This window comes from Pyrgilauda ruficollis, unplaced genomic scaffold (assembly GCF_017590135.1).
Source record: "Pyrgilauda ruficollis isolate IOZ18807 unplaced genomic scaffold, ASM1759013v1 scaffold79, whole genome shotgun sequence".
NCBI lineage: Eukaryota > Metazoa > Chordata > Aves > Passeriformes > Passeridae > Pyrgilauda > Pyrgilauda ruficollis.
In genome coordinates, this window is record NW_024529821.1 from 2582393 (window position 1) to 2609433 (window position 27041).

Sequence of the window (27041 nt, forward strand, 5' to 3'; positions counted from 1 at the left end):
AAATCAAGTGGATTTTTAAAAAATTTCTTTTAATTTTTTTGTTTTAATTCTGCTCGGAGAATAAATACTGCCTGTGAATTCTCATAACAAGTTCTGCCACCCTGCTACTCTGCTGAGCAGGGAGGTTATGGCAGCAGGAAGAACAATTCCTTCTGTACAACCATTCTGCTAAAATCCTCCAAATCCAGCGAGGGCTTGGTAAATAATGGTAAATAATTCAGGGAAGCTGCTTGAATCCACTGGACATAACTTCATGGACCACTGAACTAACAGATTAACGATAGTCTACAATCAAATATGAGAGAGTCCATTTCTAAAAAAGCCTTACTATTTTTAAGCTGCATTAATAAAAACAGGAATATAGTTATTAAGTCCATTTGCTTACAAACAGCTGGTGTTTGATTGCTTTTTCTTATAAACAGCTGGTGTTTGACTGCTTCTTTTGGTTTTGTTGTTTTGTTGTATTGTGTTTGAGGTTTTTTGAACTTCTTGGTTGAGGTGTCAAGACTTACTAAAATACATCTAAAAATGGGCATTATAAAAACTTTTGGTACAATAGCATGCACATTGCAGCAGACAATTACAGCTAGTACAGCAAGTATTTAATTTTAATGGGAAGTAAATTATAAATCCTAATCATTTTGGAATTCCTAAAATTAATGAGGCTATCTTGTCTTACCTGAAAAGGTAAATCATTAGAAGTACTGACATGTCTATGTACTACAGAAATATTCAGCATGTTTAAGGTAAGATCTCATTTTTCAGAGAGACTCTCCACACTGCCAAAACCAATATTATGATATAAACTGCACTACTGTCTATAGATAAGCAAACATAAATACTATATTCCTTCCAGAAAGTACACAGTAACAAGACAACAACATATTTTCAGCCATCTGTTTAAATAAAAAGTTTTATGTATATGTAATATTTAATGTTTCCAAGCGTAAAGGACTTTCAGCTGTCAGCTAATATCCATAATCCAAGTTAGTTTTCAAAACTACCACCAAGGGCCATATTTTAAAACCCTAGCACTCCTGCCTTTTCCTTCACATATTTTAAGGTGCAAACAAGTGCTGGCTTGTATTTCTACAGTTTTGATTTCCATATAACTTTTAATAATGAACGATAAATTTAGACGTAATGGAACTACTAAGGAATGGGATTCTTGCACATGAAAGAACACAAGTGAGCAAGGAATGTGTGGGTGCTCCATTTTGTTAGTGTAGTGTTCATGGCACAGACAAGGAGCTGGGATGAAATCCCATTTATTTTCAGAAGTTCAGGGAACTTACACATCTAGCTGGGAGGAAGGATGTAGCAGAAAATGAACTCTCTGCTGGAGCAAACTAAGAGCTTGACTGGATAATCACAAAAACCATATAATGGATAGACAGAAGATGGATTTTCATGGAGTGGCTGCCTTTTCTTCCAAGAACACATAGCTTGTAACAGGTGAAGGTCAGAATACTAAGGGGCAATAGGGTTTTCTACCATCAGTCATAATTCTTCACGGCAAATGCTTTTTAGCTCTAAGTTTATAAAAATCAAAAAAAGTAGTTGAAAATTTTAAAAATGAGACTGAGGGAAAGACATGAACATTACCTCAGTGTAGTGGTCTGTCAGAAGGTGAGCATCATTTATATCTGAATTCTGTCAGGAAGACCAGAAGAACACCTGTGCTTGGTAACTTGGGCCAGACTTTTTAGTTTGGCCCAAACTTCACTGTACACAATCTGACTAAAACATTTCAATTCCAATCCAGAAACCTGTTACTTTATTACTTTTAAAACCAGTCTATCAAGCAGGCATGGTTTTACTGTGAGCTCATATAAGTTTTCCTGCATTAAAGTTCAACCTATTCTCAAAAAGTGCCCCAAGAGTTGGATTCTATTTGGGTAAATACAGCAAAAGGCAGCAACAACAACTTCATTACAGCGTAGTAAAATAACCTTGCACATCTGTGCAGCAAACAAATGAAGCAATTTTACTGAAAATGCACCTTGTTTCACAGCACCAGTCTCACATCCTTAGAAGTTATTTTAAAGAGACTATTTGGTCAAAGAGACAGGATGAGAATGATGTGTTTTGTAGCACTGGTGGGCCTCACATCTCTTTGAAAACCCATCTGTCTGCCTTGGTGAGTTTTAATTACCCAGTCTGAGACCTGGATTTTACAGTATTTGAGCAGCTTAACAATTTCCACAAGAAGTTTTATTTCAGATCTTGATTTACAAAGTTTTTTTTTAGAATAGCCTTATAAAAATCATTCTAGCTGTGAGGATGGTCAAGCACTGGACTTTTTTGCCCAGGCCTGTGGAGTCTCCACTGGTGGAGATACTCCCAACTCAGCTGGACACAGCCCAGCTCAGGCTGACCATGCTGGAGCACCGGGCTGCACTGGATGAACCTGGGAAATTCTTGCTTTTAGCATCAAATTTCAGCACAAAGTTTTAACATTAGTCTGTATAAATACCCACTGTGTTTTTCTTGTCATTAAGAGGACTCTTGAAATGCATTTTGGTTTTGGTTTATGGAGCTTTTTTTGAGAGAAAAAGTTCTTTACGTGTTCAGGCTGCAGAAGTTAGACACTGAACTCCAGCTTGCACAACAGCACCATTTCAAACTGGCTACACTTGGGAAACAAATCCTATTTTCTGATTATTTAATTGAAACTTTTTTCCCCACCATCGTTGACTTTTCCCTTACCTGAGCAACGTCTTCAAGTTTGTTCCACTTTAAAGAGAGCAGCAGTTTTGGCAACGATTGTGGGAAATTTTCACGACAGTCATATCGCAAAGTCCAAATGAGATCCATTTCATTTTCACACAGCTGAGATAAAGGATCTCTTTCCATTATATCTTTTAGCACAACATAAAACTTCTTACCACCTCGACCCTAGGAAACCAGACATGTAAAATGTGATTAATTCAGTAAGATTCTAGTATGGTACCTCAAACACCAGCAGCTCTACAGCAGAAAGAACATCAGATAAAAACTCAAGAAACACAGGGAAATGACCACTGTGCTTTTCTTTCAGATTCCTTACTGCAGACACTGTAAGTAACAGATTCCAAATCCAGTGTGCAGAACTTTCTGAAAAAATAACTCAACTTCAGAGTTAAGGACACTAGATGGCAATATTTCTGTTTTCCAACTCCAACATGGAACACTCTCATTTAGGATGCATATACTTTCTTATTCTATTTTTTCAAATGAGCAAATTTAGATACATATATAATAATTTGTTCCTATTAGCAATAAAAAAAACTTTTGCAACAATCAAAAGAAAACACATTTGCCAAGTAGACAGACATTTATTTTGGTCTTCCTAAATTTTTTTTCAGCTCTAATGTAAATCTTAGCTGTCTTCCAAATCCAGAGTATGCAAAGCTTTTTGACAAAATAAAGACAAATCCAAAATATAATGGAAAAAGCAGATATAGATCTGAATTTTAAAGCAGTTCATCAAAGTGAATTATATAAGAAAACAGAGTCAGTAGAATTGCTATTTGAGCAGCTGACTTATTTATTTCTACATTGATGAAGAAGATAAGAACCAAAAAAAAACCCAGAAAATTAATTTGAAAATAGTCTTCAGATGATGCTCACCGCCATTGCAGCATTGTCACTGTTTCTTGCAATCTCAGCTGCCTTTTCAAGTATCTGCAAGAAGTTGGTTTTAAATCGTTAGATTTAACCCCAAATCTGACTGCATTGCTACATAGAACAAGCATTACAGAAACGAAGCAGATAAGGAAATGCTCCTGTCTTTTAGGCAGTTTTGTATATCCAGGGGACTATTGTGCAGTGTCCCTTTTCTCACCTGCAGATCTAGAGAGATCAGGAACAGCAGTGCTTATGATGACCTCCATTATTTCCTTTTTCATCACTCCTGGGCTAAATTAAACAGCCTTCCTGATGACATCTTGCTTTCTGTTTCTACATTTCTTCCTTATTTTTCACCCAAGCAAACCAATTCCTCAACTCTAAGTTATCCTTTGCTTTTTTCACCTCAGCTTGTGCAGTTTCCAATGCCCATGGATCCATGCCCACTGTTTCCATGCTCATGGATCCATGCTTCTAGCCCTCAACCCCAGAAAGAATCAACAAGCCCAGTCCTTTCACCATGCTCTCAGACTGCCCATATGATCTCAATCAGTGTGTGCAGGTACTTTGCTAGATTTTGGATCTCCTCTCCTTTTTTTATTCCTTTTGAATATTTTACTTTATTTTTGAAGTTCACACAATAACCCATAATGGAGAATTTAGTCTCAAAGTAAATGCAGTTCTGCAAAGTGCATTCTGCACATTACTGCAACCAAGCCAGGTGTAACAACGCTGAGCTGGCCAGGCATGTCTGTCTACAGCTGTCAGATGCTGCTGCTTCAAGGAACAAATCATGAAATAAAATCTCAATAAAGAAAAAAGTCCAAGGAACTCCAGCATCTCATTTCCCTGAGAGCTCTGCCTCTTCCATCACCCAGGAATACACCAGCACCCCAGCTGGTCTGGGAGTCACAGGTCCATCAAGACTTGTGTTGTCTTTACTCAGACAACACAAGAAACAACAAAAGACTGCAATAATCAGAGCATAAATAGCCAGCAGCTAAAATCCCTAGAAAGGCATCTTAACTTGTTTTATTTCTTTTCTCTGTATGAAACTCTCACTACTATCATGTATTACATCTGCTACTTGGCTACAAAGCTTATTTACATACTGTGTGTGAAAACATGCATAAACAAAACCACAGAGTCCTAATTCTATGTTTGATTCTTGCCTCCCCGTGCTTTGCAGAGTTACTCTGTTTGCAAATAAATTTTCAAAGTCTTTGCAAGTCCAGCTTTGTTCGAGCGAACCCCGAGCCCCATGATGTGCCTGCAGCACTGGCCATGGACCAGCCCCACTCATGGCTCTTGTCTCAGACAAGTTTCTTATCCCTGGTCCAGGCACTTTTGCTCCCTCAGCCCCAAAAAGCTCCTCGCTGTGCAAGCAGCGTTGCACAGCTCGCTGTGCAGGCAGGTTGATGAGATGATTGAAAGGATTCATCTATTTTTGCACATTGTGTTTCTCAAAACACAAATCTGGCATCTCATTCTTTGTTTTCTTGGCAGAAACCAGCAACAACGCTGGAAAAATGAGAAGCAGCCATAGAGCAAGCAAGTCTCAGCTGGAGCATTGTGAGAGACAGATCTTCAGCTGATGTAATTCCAGCAGCTGCAACATCACATTCAACAGAACCTTCACCAAGAGAAACTTCAGGAGATTGAGTTGAATGAAGCTGAAAGTCACAAGGGATGAAGACCATTAGACCCTACCTTAATGTCACTACACTTTGTCTCACTCAGTAAAATCTATTGGCTGCATCCAGCCCAGGGTTTTAACTTCCTGAGAACTTGGTATTGCAGAGACAAAGAAAAGAAACACCAGAGCCAGAACAAATATGTGACTACTAAAGAGACACACTTTTACTCAGTCTGTCTAATATGTACATTAATTTTTTTCTTTAAAAATTAAATACCCATAAGTGTAATGAGCAAAAAACTTAAAGCAATACCAAAACTGGATAAAATTATATGTCCACTATGAAGCATTAACTGGTCAGCCATAAATAAACAGCAATTGGTCAGTATTGGTTTAACTCTTTCTGTATTTCCAATGCTGTTTGAATAAAAGAAAAAATACTGTGATGACAAGGAAAGGGAAACACTATTAACCCAAGCTGAAACAAAAGAAATGCTATTTTGTTATTTGATTTCATTTTTATGAACTTTTTAAAATCCCAAATTTGCCTTTGAACAAGATGATAAAACTTGGTGATTTCAGTCTTTTAGTTCATGACCCGCCAAAGGTGCAAAATCCTCCAAAAAGAAAAAAAAGCAATTTCTCTAGGCTGTTATTGACTTTCCCCAAACCAAAATCCAGACTACTGTGTACATGAGTTAAGCTTGATTTTTATAATGTATCATTAGCAGTCTGTTTTACAACTTATTTCATTACTTGTTGCCAGGCCTTAGCTTTTTTTGCTAGTTTCTAAACATCTTTCCATCTATTCTTCACACTACAGAAATAACCACATGTATTCCAAATATACACTTCCTTTCTAGACAGATTCTTATCTTCATCTGTAAAAAACTGCAGGGCCACTTCAGTGGATTTAGTCCAAGAGTAGACCTTCAGAAATCCCTTTGCACACAATGCTAAGAGTCCATTTATCCTTTAAAGGACTTGAGCTCACAGGGCAGTGTCCCAAAGAGTGGCTAACACACACTTGTACCAAGAGAGAACAGATCTTTATAGATCACAAGCAAGAACAGTTTGAAGGTTTCCAGAATAGCCGATAAATTTAGCTTTTTATAACATCATTCATACGGGAAACTGATTTGTTTTTGACCTTCAAAAGACCATGTACAGACCACTTTTAAAAGTGTACATCTTCAAAACAGACCCTGAAGTCAAGCACTGCCACTCATGCAGTGCAAGTTTAACAAACTGCAGTACAGTGACTAAAAGGCAGGAAAAGGGGAATTCACTGGAAAGGCAGTGTTGAAAGGAAAGAAAAAACAGCTATTTCCACATAAGCATTCATGAGTGCTCTTTAGGTCATCTCTTACCTTATCAAAGGGAGGGTAATTAACAGGCTGTTTTGAATATTCCTGAAATCTAATGTGCAAAGCTGTTGCATTTTCAGTGTAAGGGTTGGTCTGGACGGTTCCCATGGGATTCAACATTTCTTCAAGTTCATCTGAAACACAGAGCATTTAATATTACAGGCCAGGCATGCAGTAAGAAATCACTTCCTTAGAAAATGGACAGAGCATGTTTTGCTACACAGCACTTTTAGTGCAATGCTCTGTATTTCCAGCATAAACCACCTCCTGCATTCCCAAAGGTTGGATTATCACCCCATGAGAAACTGATTTCCTTAAGGAAACATAATAGTCCAGGGAAGCTGAGCTATCCCCACACTGCAACAAATCCCAGTGAGATCTGCAGCTTCTGCAAAGCAGGACACACCCTCTGGATCAAATGGAGAGCAGAGCTTCAGGCCAGCCAGGCTGGGACAGCGTTCCTCAGGATGGGCTCAGAGGTTCCAGCCACTCCCACTAACTGATCTCAGTATCAGGGAACATGACAAAATTCCAATTCACAATTTTTGCTGATGCAAATATTATCACTTACGTTATAACTGATCTATTCAATTTGGGGTACAAGGCACAGGGACCAAATGAAACCTAAACTGGCAAGTAAAACCAGATATAAACATGCATCTATTTTATGTGGTTTTCCTTCCATAACAGATGAAACTTTTAGAACACTACTTCTTGCTCTTCCTCTTTCCCTCTAAACAATACTTTCAGGAAAGAGATTAAATTGTGGTACACATATCCACATAAAAATTACAAGTATAAAGAGATTATTACAAGGGAACTGAGCATGAATACAGTAAATATTCTGCTATTGGATCCCACTCTCTCCCACACCCAAAGTCCAAATCTGAAAAGCTGAGGTTTACCAGGAAATGATGACCAGCTGTGCAGTACCAGTTCTCCATTCCTCAAGTGTCCTTTATAATCAAACACCATGGTATTTACCCAGGCTACAGGATAATGCTGCCAAAGGAGAGAATTGTTATATGGAAATGAAGATGCCAGCAAATTTTACTACACAAAAAACACTGCAAATACATAAAATTGAGAGGGTGGCTTGGGTTTTTTTTTAAATGGTGATACCTTTAAAGGTATACCTTTAAAGGATACCTTAAAGCAATTAATCACTGAGAATTATCAAAAGTTTTCATACCAAGATGTGCAATTCTTAATGCATATGCTGCTTTTAATATCTTTTCTTTACATTTTGCATTCTTGAGCACTAAATTGAGGACAAGGAAAGATTTCTGGATGCTCATTTTGATATAATTTGAAGGTCACTCAAGAATAACAAATGAGATAAATTACCACTTTTCCTGCTTTCCTAATGGTTTGGTATTTGGAAGGATTCATTGCCTTGGTGGACTTCTTAGTTTTCATCTTATCCATGACAGCATAAACAGCGAAGCAGAGCCTTGCCATCCTTGGCAGATCACAGACATTGATTTCAAACTCCAGCACTTCATTCCAAACGTGGTCACTTCTCCCAGATATTTCTGTGCTTACAATTGTTTTACAAAGGAGCTCTGTGCCATGGAAAAGACCAGCCCTAACATGAACCTGCCATAAAGAAATAAGAGATTTTAAGCTTGTCACAGAACCTACAGAATTCTGCATAGAATCATATATAGAACATACACACATATTAATTCCATCAAATGAACAACTAAGCACAATGAAGAAGTTAAGACTAATTTTCTGAATACAAATTTAAATCTCCACGTAGAACCAATTTGTGCTTCTAAATGAGAAATGTTTAGGGTTTTTTTCAGCTTAAGAAAAAACTCAATTTTATTTAAACTATTTCTAAAAATGTATAGAGGGAACACTGCTGACCCTAACATTGGAGTCACCTGTAATAATAATAACAATGTACAAGACTTCCAGGGTTTGTTTTGTCTTTAGTACCCAGAAACCAACAAAACCAGGTAGCCTGAACAATTAAAATAAGGATCAGGAAAGGAGAAGGACAACTAGACAAAGTGGAGTTACTGGCACTGAAATTAAACTCATTACAGGTTAATGCTAAGATGTTTTTCTGTTCTTTCTTCATTTTTCTGTTTCATTTCTACATTTCTGTTCCATAACATGTATACACAGAAAAGTGCAGAGTGAAATGTGCCAACTTCTTTCAGGTGGCCCTCCAAAATATCAGTGAGAGAGAAAAACCCACAAATGTAATCGTTTTGCTCAACACCAAAAAGAAATCCTCAATGTTAAATGTGTAAAAGTGATCTGATGTTTCAGGTTCTCTCTGCTCCTGAATTAACCTTCCCCACATTCCCTTTAAGCTATCATATTATTGCTGAGCACTGCAAGGTAAAGAGAGAGATATTAAATTTGATAGTGGCATTGGGTAAAAAAAAATAATTCACCTCTCTAACTCTTCTGATCCTGTTAATGTAAGGGATTGAATCCCAATTTTTTTCTTTTCATTCTGACATGCCCCTTTTACAAATGAAATGGTGTGTACTGATGGGGTGGCCAAAGACCAAGAGAAAAGAAAAGCAATTTTCAATGTCATGTATTTGGAAAATGGGGTGTTGGACTGCTGGGTGAGGTCGCTTGTGCCCTAGGTGGGTGTCCCCAGCCCAGCTCACACTGGGGCAGTGCTACCCAGCTGACAAAGGTTTTGTTCCCCAGTACAAACACAGTGTTTGTGAACACTGGTGGTGGGTTCAGCAGAAATGGATGAATATTGGCTTATCCACAGCACAGTGGGGCTAAAGGAACAATGGCAGTGAATTAAACAGCCTCAGAATCAGGACTGGAAAACAAACACACTCTCAATAGTGACAATTTTGTAACACTATAGACAGACAAGGCAGGGAAACATGCACAGGTTTGCAGGGTCACTGCATTCATTCTTGTTCTAGGTTACCCACAGGACTTGTAATTTTTCAAGACTGAGAAGCATTCAAAATACTAAATAATATTTAGATGGTGCTCACAGGTGCCAATAAGAAAGAACTGCCCATTTTTCCTGTTTCTTCTCAAGCTTAGAAAATACTTTGATTGTTTTTTACCCTACAAGTATACTGAAATTAACTAAAGAACTTTTCTAAGCATGAAAAAACCACCCTAGAAACTCCTGATAGCTATGTTCCTTCCAGAATCCACCAGCTCTTTTATCTTTCCTTTTAAAAACTTAAGGGTCTACAGAACAGGGTTAAGAAGATATTGGAACTAGCTAAATAATGCTTTGGACAAAAAAGAGAGAAACATCTGGTTTTGCAGCCATCAATTTCCACAATCACAGTGTCTCAGGTATTAAAATGTAACTATGGCTCATTTATCTGTAATGTAGAATTTCTTCTTTGGTGTTGACCAAAATGTAAGATTGCTAACTTACAAGGAGGTTGTAACAACAGTTTGAAAGAAAAAAAATGCACCAAGTATCCTGAATAAAGCATGAGAACAGCAAATATCAATGGTTAACTAGGCATCTTCCTTATCTACAGGACTGGCTACATAATTTACTGATTTCTGAACAAAAAAAAAGGAGTTTAATGTTGTTCTACTTCACAGGCAAGTGTTTTGTAAGGCATTAAAGTAGCTGTGCAATAAATTCCCACGTGTTAACAACTTGTGGTCTGTACAGCAGTCAGTAGCCCAGTCATGTATATTTTTACAGGAAATGATACTCCAGCTTTCTTTCTTTGTGTTCCTCATGTATAGAAAATAAAAGACAGATTGTATAGAAGCACACAGTCCAAGTTTAGACATCCTGAATACATTCAGGACTACAAAAATACCATGTTGCGCTTTAAAACATTTAATACTTAATTTACTTGTGTAAGGTGTTTATGACAATCTATTTAAAATGAGCACATTTCACACCACTATCAGCACTTAAAAATCAAACACCAATGAACACTTATGTCATACTGCCACAATTATTGAAATGTTCCAATGCACATATCCAGCTTCAGGCAATAAAGGAATATTTTAGCAATAAAGCCAGATTTTGACCAGTGCTAACAATGCAATTGGGAATAATTAAAAATGCTGAAATCTGTATGATTTTGAGTTCACTTAGCATTGAAAAACATTAAAATTATGAACAGAAGGTCTTCTGATACCAGGCACAGTTACTTACTTTGGCATTTTCTTCTGTGTTTAGTTTATTGCCCTTTAATAGAATAACCTTGAAAGGGTTGGAAATATCCCACACACTCTGAGAAGAGAAATAAAAATACAAGTTCACTCTTCACCACTGTAACATTGAGATCTATTTTGTAAGCCAAGCATTTTAAGCAAAATTATCAAATACAAAAGAAAAAAGTGCAGTTAAAAATATAAATTTGAAATCTTTGAAGATAAATTGGTCATCACAGGTATAAGGGGAGACAAAGTAAAAACTCAGCTGGAAGAGAGCTGGGGGTGAGAACATACATCATCTACTACATCCTGACAATTCAAAATTTATTGTTCACTCTGAGTGTGTAATAGAGCAAAGACCTGTCCACATTTATGTTTCTGAGGTAAATGTGCCAAGCAAGAGGAGGCTCTGAGCTGACCCAGGTGACCTACACTGGAGCACAGCAGTCACAGCACAAACCCCAGGCACTGTGATTTATATGCCACAAGTCACTGCTCCCTTCGGGTATCAGACATTCTCCCCATGAACTCACAGTTGTTGCTCTTGTTTTTTTTGGCGGCAGAGGAAGAGGAAGGTTGGAGGATTTTCGGTTTATGGCAGCTTCTATGGCAATCATCTCCTGCTCACACATCTTTTTTATGGTGCAGCACTCCACCAGGGTCAGCTGGGGAAGGGTCCTGCTCATCACACAGTTGCGGATATACTGAAAGCCCAGGGAAAACAGCTGTTAGCAGCCAGCAGACTATTCCTACAGCAACTTCCAAACCCCAGAAACAAAGAATTCATTCCAGAGATACAAAGGGAATGTTTCACAATGCAGAGGGCTGCAGACACAAGGAGGGAGATGTTGCTGTTCAGTAATGGGATAGGAGGGATGGGAGGAAGCACCTTTGGTCAAGGCAGCAGGGAATTGTTACATCAAGTTCCAAAAAATTCTGTGTACCTGGAACTGAATTAATGGGTGATCACCAAAGACATATTCCAGCCTTCCACTAACTTGCAGCACATAATCAGCAGGATCAACTTCCTCATCTTCTTTTCCATGGATAGTCAAACGTTTTCGGATTGCCAGCTCATTCAGCTTGATGGGATTCATGTTAGGAGACACCTGGAAACTAAATACATCCTAACAAAACACAAGCAGGAATAATGAAGGTCAAACTTGTCTTAGGCAGACACACAAGGCTAAAATTGTAGCACACATAAGAAAACAGGTCAAAATAATAACTGTTAAATCCAGACTATATTAACAGTTAGAGTCTGTATGTTTAGGGCAATCAAAATCACACACACCCTAAAAGCTGTAAGATATTAATTCCCAAAGTTTTATATTATCAGAAGTACTTTCAAAAACATAAGCCTTTACTTGATTTAGCAGTACTTTAAAAACTTCTAGAGCAATGCATTGATCTAGAAGGTTCTGTTTTGGAATGTTGAAAAAGGGAGACAATAAATCATGATGCATTTCAAAGTATTTAGCAGTACTAGATGTGTTAACTTTTCATCTTTCTGGCCACTAGCAAGTTACCCTCTTTCTAAGTATCACTGAACTCAGAAGAAAAAGCTTCAAGTAAGAAAGTAGAAGAAACTGTGAATGTAATTTATGTAGAAAACCACCACCACACTGGGAGGAGAGCAGAAAAGAGGAGTAGTGGCCAACACCAGTAGCATTCTGAATACAATGTACAAAGACTGCATTTTTTAAAGAAAGTTTTTAATTAAAACCCTTAGAGGCTATCAACCTACTTCCAAAGTATCTCTAATTTTAATGTGTTCTAAAAAGATAAAGGTAAGAAGGTACTCTCCTTTGTAAATTAAAAAGGAGGTTTAAATTAATTTCAAGTTCCTAAAGTACAAGATCTGCAAAATCTTTTGTCTCCATCTATCACATTATGCTTTATACAGGTTTATTTGCAAAGGTTGGTTCAGGAGGTACTGGGGTTTTGCTGTTTTATTTTCTTCAAATTTTATTATTTTTTATTTACACACCCAATTCTGAAGATGTGAGCATCCTAAACCCAGTTATTGACAAATGTGCAGTGTTGTCTGCTTAGATTCTTTCAACTTGTACTTTACTTATATAGACTGGTAAGGAGCCAAACTGCCCCAATGGAACAAGCAAACTCTACAGAGTCACACTAAATTAATTCTGTGTTTTCTCAGTTTCTGCCTGGTTCACAACAGCTTCCACCTTTCAGAAAGCTGCCACAATGTGAAGACCTTCTCCTCCTGCCATAACTGCTAGTTAGGAATAACACATTTTCTTCACAGGAGTGGTGCTCTCTGACAGCTGCCTTGCTCCCCAGATGATCTTAACAGACATGTCACGGAGATGGGGAGCAGTCTCTCCTGCTCCAGAGACAACCACAGAGCCCTTACAGCTCACCCACACCTTCCAGACAAAAACTACTTTAATATTTCCTTCTCTCAATCTTGCAGCTGCAAGAATTGACAGAACAGTCCCCACACCTTCCTCTTTAACTCTCCTGGGATGACTCCAGGGCTCAGTGAAAGTAGTAAAGTCTGGAACAGAATTTACTGCTCTAAAAAGCAGCTCAGATTTGAACGGTTAATAGCTCTGAAGGTCAGAGCTGGCACCAGAAGCATTTGAAACATTTGAAATGTCAGCAGCCTAAGCTATTATAGTGGCAGGCAAATACATTCTGCACCAGCAAGAACTTTTGCACTGCTTTTGTCCTGTCAGCATAGGCATATAGATGCATTATTTAAAAAGGGCTGAAGATAATCTCACTCCTGGACAACGCAAATTCTCTGTTAAGCTGAAGAGGACTGGAAAAGGTTTTGTCATAAAACACCTATGCATCCAACACAAGGGGTTACTGGTGACCAAATTTAGCTTTCACCTCTACATTTAGTGTCTCCAGACTTTACACCTTTAAAGTTTAAAAGGATAGTGCTAGAAAAAATTCAGCTTTGTAACTAAAATAATCTGAATCATTAAAAAATCAGCCTCTTGCACCTAGGTCCAAATGGACATCAAATCTAGCCTGATGCATTTACACACTTTTAGGATTTTTAAGGTTTCCAATGCTGATCATTCATGGTTACCCAAAAGAACAGAGTGCAAAAAAAAAGGTAATGGGAATTCTGGACTCAAGCAGAGGCAGAGAAACTTCAACATCATAAAAACTCATGCTAAAACATTTCAGGTATTCCCAGTAGAAACCAAATAGGGTTTAATTTTAAAAATAAACTGTGGTTTTGCTAGCCTCAATGAAAAGCTAATTCTAAGTCTCAGTGTTTTGGTTTTCTATGTGCATTTCTAGTAAAGGGAATACTGATTCTTCTTTTTTTTTAAAAAAAAATATTTCTTAATCTAATTAGCAGATCAACCCCAAAGATGTTCAGTGAGTCACACACAGAGACAAGTATATTGAATATGGTGCCTACCAATTACCAGCAATCTCTGATGAACTGAGCTTAAAACTGAATGTAAGTGAAGCAACACAGGAACAGTTGGCAAAACAAGTCCTGACAACTTTGAACTGTGTTTTACATTTAAACAAACCTGAAGTAATACAGAAGATACAAGGTGTACATTTTCCCTTCTGAAGTTGAACTGTAATTAGACTTTAAAAGTTCAATTCTCTACCATGGGCTTACATCCTCACTTTTTTTCAAGAGTCAAGGATCCCGCTGAAAGACTTTGCAAACACCATAATGTAAGTATTCTATTTCATTTCTATCCTTGAGCAATCCATGCCAATTCAGACCTGGATCAAGAACAGCTCATGAAACATGAACAACCATTCCTACCTGGCAGTTATCAAAATGAACAGCCACTACAAGGTTTCCACTGTAGAGCTTATCTTGGAAGCTCTCTGGGATAACAGGCTCCTGCTCTGGTGGGTAAGTGTGCTTCAACCAGTCCATCCAGGAGAGACCCACAAGTGACTGAATCTTTTCCTCACTGATTCTCCTCATTTTAGCTCGGAAGTCATTCACTTCAGGATCTTGTAAGGCATCAAACTCATGGAGACCTGAAAGAATTCAAGGAAGCAAAAGGATACACAGCTGTACAAATACTGCCCATCCCATTTAAACTGTTATTATCTTTAAGTTAAGGTGACACAGGTGGTTTCCTTCAGACATCCCATCCAAAATGGATGCTCAAAGCTGAGCTGGGTTCTACATTGTCCTGTACACCAGTGTTCTTCCAAAGTTACTTGCACAACTCCCATGCAACCTGGAATGAGAGCTTATTTTAAACAATTAATACCAATGTATCTCCTAGGTACTAGGAAGTGGAAAATCCAACCTTACCCTGAATTCAAGGTAGTTTGGAAAGCTTTAAGTCTCTCCTCACAAGAGCAAATTTAAAAAAGCACAGTAAATGCATCATAAAGACCACAGAGCTTTCAAGCTATAGGGTTTTTTTAATTGTCAGAAAGATGACATCATCCTTCTAAATTTTGTTTAAAAGTCAAAAAAGAAAATCCTCTACTCAAGTTAAAATGACATGACTGAAATGTTTACCAATCCAAGACCAGTAAAGCTCCCTTTCAAAAACGTGTAAAGAAGAAATGCACAGGGCAAGTCCTGCCTGACCGACTCGGTGACCTTCTGTGATTCAGTGACATCAGAGGACAGGGGAAGGCTGTTGATGCCATCTATGTGGACTTCTGCAAGGCCTTGGGCCCCGTAATGTCCTTGTCTCTAAACTGGAAAGAGATGTATTTGATGGGGGACTGTCCAGCGGGTGTGAAATTGGGCACGTCCAGAGGGTCACAGTCAACAGCTCAGAGTCCCAATGGACATGAGTGACAAGCAATGTCCCTCAGGGTGTACTGTCACCAGTGTTAGTAACTAGCTTCATTAATGACACAGACACAGGGACTGAGGGCACCCTCAGCAGAGCTGCAGATGACACCAAGCTGAGGGGTGTGGTGACACACCCAAAGAAGGGGATGCCAGCCACAGCAACCTGGACAAGCCTGAGAAGTGGGCACATGGGAATCCCACTGACGTTCAGCAAGACCAAATGCAAGGTCCAGCACCTGGGTCACAGCAACCCCCAGGATCAACATGGGCTGGGGGATGAGCAGATGGGGCACAGCCCTACCCAGAAGGATTTGGGAGTGCTGGTGGATGAGCTGGACATGACCTGGCCATGAGCACCCCAGAAAGCCAAACGTGTCCTGAGGGCAGGTGGACAGAGGAGGGGGTTCTGTCCCTCTCCTCTGCTCTGGTGAGACCCCATCTGCAGTGCTGCACCCAGCTCTGGGCCCCCAGCACCAGGGGACAGGGATCTTCTGGAGTGACCCCAGAGGAGGCCACAAAGAGGCTCAGAGGGCTGGAGCACCCCTGCAATGGAGACAGGCTGAGAGCCTGGAGAAAAGCAAGCTCTGGGGAGTTCTTAAATTAAAAGAGGGTAGATTTAGAGTATATGTAAAGAAGACATTTTTTACAAGGAGTGTGGTGAGGAAGTGGCACCAGTTGCCCAGAGGGGTGGTGGATGCCCCATCCTGGACACAGTCAAGGTCAGATTGGACAGGCTCTGAGCAAACTGGTCCAGTTGAACGTGTCCCTGCCCACAGCAGGGTGGTTGAACGAGATGACCTTTAAAAGGTCCCTTTCAACCCAAATCATCCCAGGTTCCTATGATACAATGGAAACCTGTGACTTTTTGGTACTTCAGGACGTGTAGGGCCTGCAAGTGTCTTTATCTTTACTCGTGAACTTTGAAGGGCATTGTCCAAAGCACACAAAGCACCCAGCACCTTCTGAGAACAAAGCACTAAGTTTAGAAGCTCAGACAGGAACACGTTTTTTTCCCTGCTAAGGTACAGAATAGAGGCTGCTTAAGGCAGGGTCTCACACAGCTCTGATAAGCCAAATATTCAATCACAGAATGTGAATCTCTCGGAATCTGTCAGGATCTGTCTGAATGGTTAAACTGACCAACTGTTCCCATTGTCAGCTCTAACAAATAGGCAGACAGTGTACTGCTGAAATCTAAACAAAACCTGCAGTCTTTATAAGAGACCTAACAATGGCTCATTGTTTTAAAACAAGAGGTATGACCTCATATGACCCTGTCAATCTTGATTGTATAACCAAGCAGAGTAGATTTAAAAGCTGAAAATTCTGAAATAACATCAAGAATAAGTTACTGTGAAACCTTTAAAAATAGCTTTTCATTGTTTGATGAAAATCAGTGTCACAATTGAGAACAAAACCAAGAATCATTGTTAACCAACTCAGACACTACGCAGAATAAAATCAGAATAATTTCTAGTTGCTTCTGAGTACCCAGTTTGCTGGCAGGTTATTTATGATAACAATTCTCAAGAATTATGCTGTTACTCACTTAGTAATAATAATAATAGTAATACATATTTTTCTCCTTATACACAAAATAAAATTTGTTCCTGATTGATGTAGCCATACAATGCTGAAATGCCATACAGAAAGTAGCTTTAAATAACTTGCATGTGTTTCATCTTGACTATTTAAATTCTTTCCAACTATATCAGTATTTGTTTGACAAAGGGAAATACTGAATTTTTAAGAGTTTGGTTTTTTTTAATCCACTCCTACCTGCCCAATTAAGACCCCCATACACAACAAAGTATAACCTCATTTTTAAAAAAAAATGAAATGGAATTACCTTTGCCTATAAGGACACCTATTTTGGAATCCAACTTTTCTCCTGGATCACAGTTCCTTGTCACTAGTTTAAGGACAGGAAGAAAGGGTCTAACATCACAAAGTCTCCGTGTTTCATCCTCTAATTCTTCATGTACAGCAGTCTGATTCACACATGAGAACATGTAAGAGTCAATCTCCATGAGGAGATGAAAGAGTGGGTAGGAATGTGCCTGCTTCCATAACAGCTGCAATGAAAACAAAGAAATAAATGAAAAAAAACCTAAAACCAGAAAATAGGGACATATCTTAAGGCACTGAAGTTAACATTCATTTCTATTTATGTTCCCAAAAATTAGCAAAGAAACATGTTTGCTAACTTGGGTAATTTCATCATTATAAATCATTGTATGTTTACTTTGTCTCACTTGTAGTCTCTGTCTTGAGTGATTTCCAGGACAGACCTCTGTAGTTAGCATCAACATTCCTTTTCTTTGGAAAACAGCTAAATATCAACAGTATCTATTTATGGCATGTCAAAGATTCCAGGTGCCACAAGCAGCAAGGAAACTGGACAGTTTAGTTCAAATTCCTTATTGCTGTTACTTACACATTTGTTTGTAAATTCTTTATCACTTTGATATATTAAGAGTAGGTTAGTCTGTGCTGTAATTCTTTCACTGTCTAATTCCTCAGTAACTTTTCCCAATGTCCTCAATGGCCATTATCTGATCAAAGGTCAGTAGATTGTTTTTAGTATCTGTGGTCATTTCCTTACATTCTCCCCTTCCCTTGGATATTCCCTCACATTTTATGTGATGCTCCAATCTGTACAAAACCTGTAAGAGGCAGATGCAGTTTTTAAAGTAATTATCTTTGGTGACAGTCAACAGAAGCAGGAGATCAATATGTGACTTCTGCACTAAAAATCTAATCAGGGAAATGTTAGATCAGCAAACAATGGATTGCCAATGTGTTAGAAAAAGGTTCAGAGTAGCAGTACAGTATTAATATAGAGCTATTAGAATAACCTCTACTGAACTGTAACTACCAGCAAGAAGCCACTTTCCAAACCTTGCCATCTGCCCAAACCCAGTGCTAACCCCCTCAAGACACTTTTTTATCAGACAGTTTGCTGGGCACGTGCCTTCAGTACCTCATTTCTATGCCTGCTAGAATTCATGACTGGATTTGCCAGAGGGCAGGTCAAAATCAGAACCAGCCCTCATTCCAAACCTCAGTTAACTGCCCATTTGGTGTTACCTGTTTAATCTGGGATATGGTGGCATCTCGAGGGACATCCAGGTTGATGTAGATTCCAGTGGGCAACAGGAAGTCCACAGATATTGAGCCATCAGCACCAATCTGTGAATCCACTGCCCAGATGTCAAGGCTGTCTGTCACGGCAGGAGGCATTATGGAATCTCAATAATATCATAACCACATGGCCTTAGGGGAAAAAAAAACCCCTAAAATTCAGTATACTTAACCTTCTATAATTAGACACACATTTTAAAGTCTTTGGAAGGTTTACATAAGCCTGCTTTGTACAGCTCAGCTTACAACTCTGAGGTCTCAAATACCAGTATTGCAAACAGATAAGCATAGTTTTACTCATTAATGTTATTTAATATAATAAAAGTATTTGCCTAGCAAAGCAATATTGTTGAGATGTTTATATCATTAAAACTAAGTAGTAAAAGAAAAAACTAATTAGAGGTTAGCTGAAACAAAGTTAGAAATTCATTTCAAGTTCTCTCTAAAACTTTACCTGTGTAAAACACAACCAAAATAAACTTCATGGATGAAAAATGGCAATATTTCATATGAAAGCTCATGATGTTTCTTTTTTTGTTTTTTGGGGTTTTTTTTGCAAATTTCCTCTTAGTTGTCCATGAATGTGGCCAGTGACATTCAACTTGAAAGTCTGTATTCATAGTAGGAAAAATTTCTTTGACTCTACTAGAAAGTGCCATTTTCCTCTGAAGACACTTATCTCAATTTGTTTTCACCCTTAGAGAACGATCACTGAACTCCACCCACGGCGGGAGCTGCATCCCTGCAGGGTAGGAGGAAACCCTGCCCGTGATCTCCTCCAGCTCACTCCTCTGCCTTCCTGCTGCCTGTCCTCTGTATTTCAGCACATTTCTATTTACTCTGAATGCTACCACCAGGTTTTCTGGCCTTCCAAGTCTCCTGTTTTGATTACCACTCTCTAAAGCTGAGTTTTCCCTTCTGCCATGCTGAATCATTTACCTCCCTCCTCATCCAGACTATGCTCCTCAGCTGCCAAAGGGATGGGGGACATTGGAAAACACTACAATAAAGCACTTTAATAGACAAGTTACCCCTGCATCTTTTGAATTCTTGTTGGACAGCACAAGATGTGGGAGATCAGCCTTTGTAACAGAAAATGTCAGAATGTTCAGCTCCACTCACAGCTTTCCAATATTTCAATTAGTCCTTCCCTTCCCCACAATGGATAATAGATGATGCCAGCAGCACAAAAATCAACTTGTCAGTTCAAAGCTGCCTCAGGTATTAGACAACACACTCCATCCCACCTCTAACTGCCACGTAAATACACTGAAAAACATAACCCAGATCATTCCAACACCCTTCCAGCCGCCTTAGCAAAGCTGTGAGGACCAGCACAAGATGCCAATACATCTTGTAACCACACTTATGCATGGACCACTTCATATTTTGTTTGTACTAGATAAAAATATAGCAGAGTTTTCAATAATGCCAAATAAAACACCTTTATATTTCAGAAAGCATAAGTACATAAGGAAAAACATTTTTTCTCAACAGAAGCAATAATCAGGGAGCTTCTACCATCATCACTATCAAACAAGAGTTTTACCACCATTATGTCCACATTTTCATCCAAAAAAATCCACTGCATTGAGCACATTGAATTAAAGCAGAAGTAACTGGAGGTGGTGGTATGGTAAAAAGAACAAATCAGATATGAAGGTATTTTATATGAATTACCACAGTTTACAAATCCACCCACTCATCATTGGATGTGTGAAGTTTAGCAAGGTGTGTGAGCTCTAAGCTGTCTACAGGAAAGAAATAAAATGTTACCCCATCATTACACCCTGCACAGACTACGTTATTGGAATAACACAGCATCTACCCAAAAAACAAACCCAGACAAAATGCCTAATTCCTCATTACCAATCAGTGTATTTTCCACAAGCTGCTATTTTAATGGGATACTATTTGTTTTACTCCATCCAGTTAATTGTACCTATAAAATGCTGGCTGCAATTCTGCTGTAACCAAAATTAGCAGTCAGTGAAAAATACTAATACTGTACATTTTTTGTGTTTGGATGCACATATTTGCAGTTATTTTCTGTGGTCATGAGGGTAAAATAAAGAGGTATTTCCATTACAAATTGTTACTTGGACAGGTACAGCAGCAAGGAAATCTATTTTATGTAGTTATTTCATATATAGTTAATTCCTGCTTTAATTCAGTGTATCTCTTCTATTTTCATACTCTTTCAGATGTTTTTCACAGTTGCAATTGTTGAAACCACTTTAGTGCATCAACAAGAGTTTAAAATCTTCAAAGAAACAAGACTCAAAAATGCTGCTCCATATCCTGGAGCCCAAACACCACAACACAGAGTTATAAAGTTCTTGTAAGATACTTGTTTATAATTACAGATTTCCAGCACAGACACCAAAGTCTTTTAAAATTCCATTTGCATTTTCAGTTAAAAAGGGAAGAGAAGCCATCTTAATCTGAGCATGCTGAGAAGCTATTCTTGCCTTCAGGCACTTACTAAACATTTCCTTCCTCAAGGAAGCAGGTCAGTGTGTTTTGCAGCCAGCACCCCGTTTCTGCCCCAAGAGCTGACATCACAGGGGAGAGAGAGAGAACCAGGTTTTATCCTGAGAAACTCAAGACTGCCAGCCCACAGCAGCTCTGGGGATGAGTCACGGCCCCAGCTGGGACATGTGTGGTGGCACTGGTGACTAACTCTCAATATCACATCTAGGAACTGAAACAAGGGCAAAAAGCCATCTGGATTGGGAGTAACAGCACCAGAGACATTTTAAACAACCTCCAGCTAAAGGAAAAAAACAACAATTCAAATAATAATAAAAAGGCTATTTCAGGCTGTTAACCTCATAGCTATTCCTGCCCACTGTCACAGTAACAACAACCTCACTTACAAAAGAAGGAAGTAATTAAACCAGCACTTAACCTTGGCTCCTCAAGTCTAATCAATGACTTCAAATTTCACAGGAGCAAAGCCCAATACAAAATGCTTTTCTAAGATACAGGTAGTACTGACAGACAGCATTCAAACCTTCCCATGTAAGTGTAAATTTTCTCTAAGCTTTAACCTGCAAATTTCAGATTCATATATGTGTGTGTGCCCACACACTCTCCCTCCTAATGAATTTGCATTTTAATATACCAGCAGTTCTGCCAGAGCTGCTTATACTAATGGAAAGAAGTGGAAAACAGATGAGTAAAACATCTGCAGAAGGAAATTTATCGCTCATCTTGGTTTTATTTATTTAATGTACACAAAGAATAAGCCCTAAAACAGGATTTCTCAATTGAATGTTGCTTTTGTGGTTTTTAAAGGACTTGCCATCTCTAGGCAGACAAAAGAATTTGCTCTGGTGCTAACAGCCTCATTCCAGAAGCCAGGAGACCTTACAGCTTTCTCCGCAGCTCCCAACAAAAGTACATCCCATCGTCTAATCAACAAGACCACTTGGAAAGGAAAAAAGGAAAAAACAAAGAAAAAAAAGAGCTACCAGAAGCAGGGCTGCTTCTTCGTTGATTTCTAAAATACTTTAAGGACACACAGTCAAGAGTAAGCTGCAGATATTTTTATGCGAATCGCAGCCCCCTCATGTTTTCCCCCTAACCAAAACAGAACTAAAATCATATGTCCGGGTTATACAGAGCAGATACAAAACTAGTTTGGAAAAGAAAAAAAATGTAGGCAACACTTCCAGCAAGTGCTGGCCTCCAGCAGAACCACTGGAACACTGCACAGTAGCAGTTAACAAAACCCAGGCATTCAGAACATGCCCAGGAGTTTCAGACTTACTCTTTAGACCAAAGGATCAGTAGGATTTCAGAGGCTGTGGTTACACGCTGGGGCTGTGCTCTCTTTCTTAACCACCCACCCATTTTCCTGAAGGCAGACAAGACTATCTTGTGCCAAACTCAAATCCATGGTGACTCCTTCAGGACATTGCTGAGAGCCCAGGACCACCCAGCTGCAAAGGCCTCCCACCACTGCAGCCAGAGCTGGTGAAATCAATTTTACCTGTGTGGTAGTTAACTTGCACACGTACAGCAACTAAATCAATTGTACCTGGGCTGGGTAGTTAACTTGCACACGTACAGCAATTAAATCCAGGAGGTACAAATATCAAACAGTGCTGACCGCTGCCCCACAAGCATGGGGGGCAGTTTGTAAGGTTATCCTGAAATTAAGAGCTGCCCAAGAACATGCTCACAAGAGCCAGTCTGGAGCACTGCAAAAAATGAGATATGGAATAACAATGCAATGAACTCTCCTTTGAAAATAATTTATCATATCAGCAAAAGATTTAGATATTAAAAAGTACCAAATCCACTTTAATTGGCATCAACACTCAACATTTATCTGTGTCAGATAAGTTCTTCTAAAACCAACTTTTTGAAGAATGCAGCAATTATGAAAACTCACACTGTGTCATTAAATCCTTTACTTCTGAACCCACCACAAATTCCCTATCACTCATCCTCTGAGATCTGTTTTTCTGTTGTTTAAAGAACACCAACATAAAAACCAATGCAATGTTCAATGTTTTATCTTGAACTATAATCCAGAAGAATACTAATCAAACACAAGTAAAGGTAGCTGAAAAAAGGTGGTAATTATAAACACACATATAATGCAGTGTCAGAGGAAAAGTCTGATGCCCTGTTATCTCTCATAGCATTTATTCTCCGGAGTACCAAGTCTCTGGAACAGTCTTTAGAAGAGCTATCTTCCATCTGAAATTATGTCACCCACCCCTGGAACGTGGTCAGTTCTCTCAGAATGAAATCAGTATGCTATCTTCCCAAACAGATGGCAAAAAGTTGGAGGGGAGGATCATTTATATATTGAAAAGTAACTTTCCATAACAAGTAAGTTTCTTTTACACCACCTCTTTGAAACACAGGTGCATTTTAAGGGCACATAAATATCTACAGCTCTTCAAGTTAAATATAAAGCTGGATTTACTCTTCACTAAACTTATGAATATTTACATAAAAGACAAATATCAAGCTAACTTGTTTTGGATATGCGAAAACTAAGGGCACTCTGTTTATCCAGATTTTTGCTTTATGTAATAAGTTGTTACAACTGTTGAGCACCACATCCAAGACAATCATCACTGTGATCAATACAGCTCTTTATCTACTGCTTCCTCTGTCATGTGGCAGTCAAGGGGCTAAAAAAAACCAGAAGTCTTGCAGCAGTGAAAAGGGCCACCCCATCCAGACACACAAGAACAGTGTTTGAACAGTATCTCACTGTTCAGAACAGACGAGATGACAATCTGACCACAGTCATTTTCTAGGAAACGGCAGCAGCACATCACGTAGTCTAAGTAAGAGAAACACTAAGCACTTACACAACACAATCATTGTAATCATTTTTCTAACCATGTAAACATCTAGTACTATAAAAGGATGAGCAAGATATAAATTAAATATTTGAGAAGAAACAAGGGAAAAGAACCTAGCAGAACAATGGAAAAGGAGTCTGAATATGCACGAAGACTTATGTCCTATGAAACTTAGAAGGCCTTTAGAAAAATGTTTTTCAAACAAATTGAAAAAGTCTGATTTCTTCTGAAGACACTAAAGACAAATATACGCATTAGATGAGGACCAGTTCACAGCTCTGTAGAACTACATCCTCTTCTGTTCCTCAGTCTGTCCAAATTCCCGGGAGCTGTTCTGCAGCCCAGGGCAGGGTCCGAGAGCCACAGGCTGACAGGGCACTTTGGGCACCGCTCGACCCTCTCCCCTCATCACTCCTGTTCCATGGCCTCATCATTCCTGTTCCCTCCCTTCATCAGTCCTGTTTCATCTCATCGCTCCTGTTCCATGTCACTGCTCCTGTTCCACTACCCTCGTCACTGCCATTCCCTCCCCTCATCAGTCCCGTTCCCTCCTCTCATCAGCCCTGTTCCTCCCCTCATTGTTCCTGTCCCATCCCCTCTTCAGTTCCATTTCCTCATCGCTCCCGTCCCCTCTCCGCATCGCTCCCATTTCATCTCATCAGTTCTGTTCCCTCCCCTCATCGCTCCTGTCCCATCCAGCCCACCCTGAGGGCAGCTCTCTCCCCTTCCTCCGTCGCCTTCCATCCCGCCGCGGGCACACAATGGAAAGCGCCGGGATCAAACGCCTCCCGTTGTCCACGGGCCCGGCGCGGCCTCGCCCTGCGAGCGGCAGGCTGTGAATGGAGCAGGGCGCGGTGAGAACAGGCCCTCACCCCACAGAACAGGCACAGCGTGACACTGGGGGTAACGGGAGCCACAGAACCACCAGGCTGGATGAGACCTTCAAGATCATCAAATCCAGCCCAGCCCCAACCCCTCAACTCAACCCTGGCACCCAGTGCCACATCCAGACTGTTTTAAACGCATCCAGGGATGGTGACTCCACCACCTCCCCGGGCAGACCATCCACAACTTTATCACTTTTCAGTAGAAAACTTTTCACTTTATCACTCTTTCTGTACAAAACTTTTCCCTAACATCCAACCTATATTTCCCTTGGCACAGCTTAAGGCTGTGTCCTCTGGTTCTGCCAGTTGTCACCTGCAGAAAGAGACCGACCCCACCTGAGTACAACCTCCTTTCAGGGAGCTGTAGAGATTTGTTTAAAGGTTTAATGTGACAGGAGCAAGCACCACTATTCCAACAGCGAGCGAGCTACTGAGAACTGTGTTTGCTGCTCAGCCCGCCCTGGTCCCGCAGGACCAACAATGACCCTTTTAAAACCAGAACACTGGTAACTCCGGTGTGGTCTGTGTACCACTGCAGACCACGGAAACCCTGCAGACCCTGACACGGGAATTCTCATTTAGACCTAAAGAGCAAACCCACTTAAGGTTCTGGCCTTCTACAGCTGCGCAGATGAATCTCCATCCAAACTGCTTCCAAATCTAAAAATAAAATACTATCAACTTGATGATAAATACAAATGCCTAAATCAGCAAAGCAGAGATCTTTCCACTCCACAAATGTCACGGGTATCTACCTACAACAGCAAAGATTTTAAGAATTCAAGACATCTACAAAGTAGACTGGAAAGTTATTTTTAAAGATCATGTGGTACTATAAATATTTCCCAGCAGTTTAGTTCAACTGCCACATGAGTTGGCCCTATGGAATGGAAAATTAAATGTCCATTTAGTCAGGGTTTCTCCAAATATCAGAATAAAAATATCACCATTTAGTTTTCTAAAAATATCTATGTACAGAAAACATGAAAGGCCATTTTCAAAGGCCTCCTTCCCTCACAGCGCTAACACTGGTACCAAGAGTGGTCTCAGCCATCAAGTCTAGATTGTCTCCTTTTCCTCATAAAATACAGCTAATTTTCCACAAACAAAGATAATTTCATTTGTTTTTTTTTTTATCCCAGATCCTGATTATTTTGCCTGTTCATCTCCTGGAGCTTTATTCCTCTGGTGTACCCATAGCATTATGCACCAAGTTTTAAAAACTGAACTCAGGATTTTAAACCCACAATGAATGCAGTTTCTACTCATATATTAATGCCTCTAAATAAAAGTGGCCCAGTTTTCAAGAAATGCTGAGCACCTAAATTTACACAGGACTCAGAGATATTAAAAAAAATGCAGACATGTTAACTGGTAACAAATTAAAATTTAATTTAAGTAACTTCATTTGAACAGATGGTTAGATTAGATTACCTCTAGTCATCCCTTTTTACGAAAGTTATTCCACAATTCAATGAAAGTATATAGCTGAGAATGAGACTGTCTTCAGAATTTTTTTTCCTGGAAAACAAGTCTACACATAGATAACAACACTACTAAAATGGTATTGCAGACTCAGAAGAGCTTATGGGCTTGGCTTGAACAAGAAGGAAAATCTTCCTTCCTGTTACTTTACGCTCAGGCAAGCACACACATCTGCTGCTCCCTCTGAAGAACACCCATGATGAACTGAACAAGGGAATACAACTTAAGCCCCAGCTTCAGACAGACTTCTGTCAATGCACAGGCAGCATGAAATTCTGGAACACCAAACAGGTCACACCAGCTTGTCACAGCCAATTCACAGCCATCCTCTGCTCTACCTTGAAATCACTGCACAGACACTTTAAAACAGAAACAGTTTCGGGCCATCCTCTTGAATTGTGCAAGTAGAGTGAGTTGCAGGGAGAGGAAAAACTCCTTTCACATTTCTGTATTGCTGTGTGAAATTGTCTTTAGAAGCATCCAGTCACTGGATCACACTGAAGCTGGGGACACTGTGGGAGAACATTCCCTTTCAGCTGGCTGGAATGCAGTTCTGCACGGTTGAGAAGGAAGGAGTATAAAGGAATGAAAGAAAACAGCAGATCAGAAAAGCACTGTCACATGAGTAACAGTTCGTTTGACACCTTCACCAAGAGA

General features: G+C 39.5%; 1 protein-coding gene across 5 annotated transcripts in view; it reads right to left on the minus strand.

The window, feature by feature from the left end:
* Positions 1-27041, minus strand: part of PIK3CB (phosphatidylinositol-4,5-bisphosphate 3-kinase catalytic subunit beta) — an 87750-nt gene that overhangs the window by 18487 nt on the left and 42222 nt on the right. For all 5 annotated transcript variants that reach the window (XM_041486963.1, XM_041486960.1, XM_041486965.1 and 2 more), the window contains 11 exons: positions 18626-18811; positions 17385-17610; positions 14531-14754; positions 11697-11879; positions 11286-11456; positions 10751-10828; positions 7960-8211; positions 7518-7614; positions 6616-6746; positions 3613-3666; positions 2710-2898 (listed from right to left, as the gene is read on the minus strand). In XM_041486963.1, the coding sequence (XP_041342897.1) occupies positions 2710-2898; positions 3613-3666; positions 6616-6746; positions 7518-7614; positions 7960-8211; positions 10751-10828; positions 11286-11456; positions 11697-11879; positions 14531-14754; positions 17385-17610; positions 18626-18778 (1758 nt within the window). In that variant the 5' untranslated portion in view covers positions 18779-18811. The remainder of the gene's footprint in view (positions 1-2709; positions 2899-3612; positions 3667-6615; positions 6747-7517; positions 7615-7959; positions 8212-10750; positions 10829-11285; positions 11457-11696; positions 11880-14530; positions 14755-17384; positions 17611-18625; positions 18812-27041) is intronic.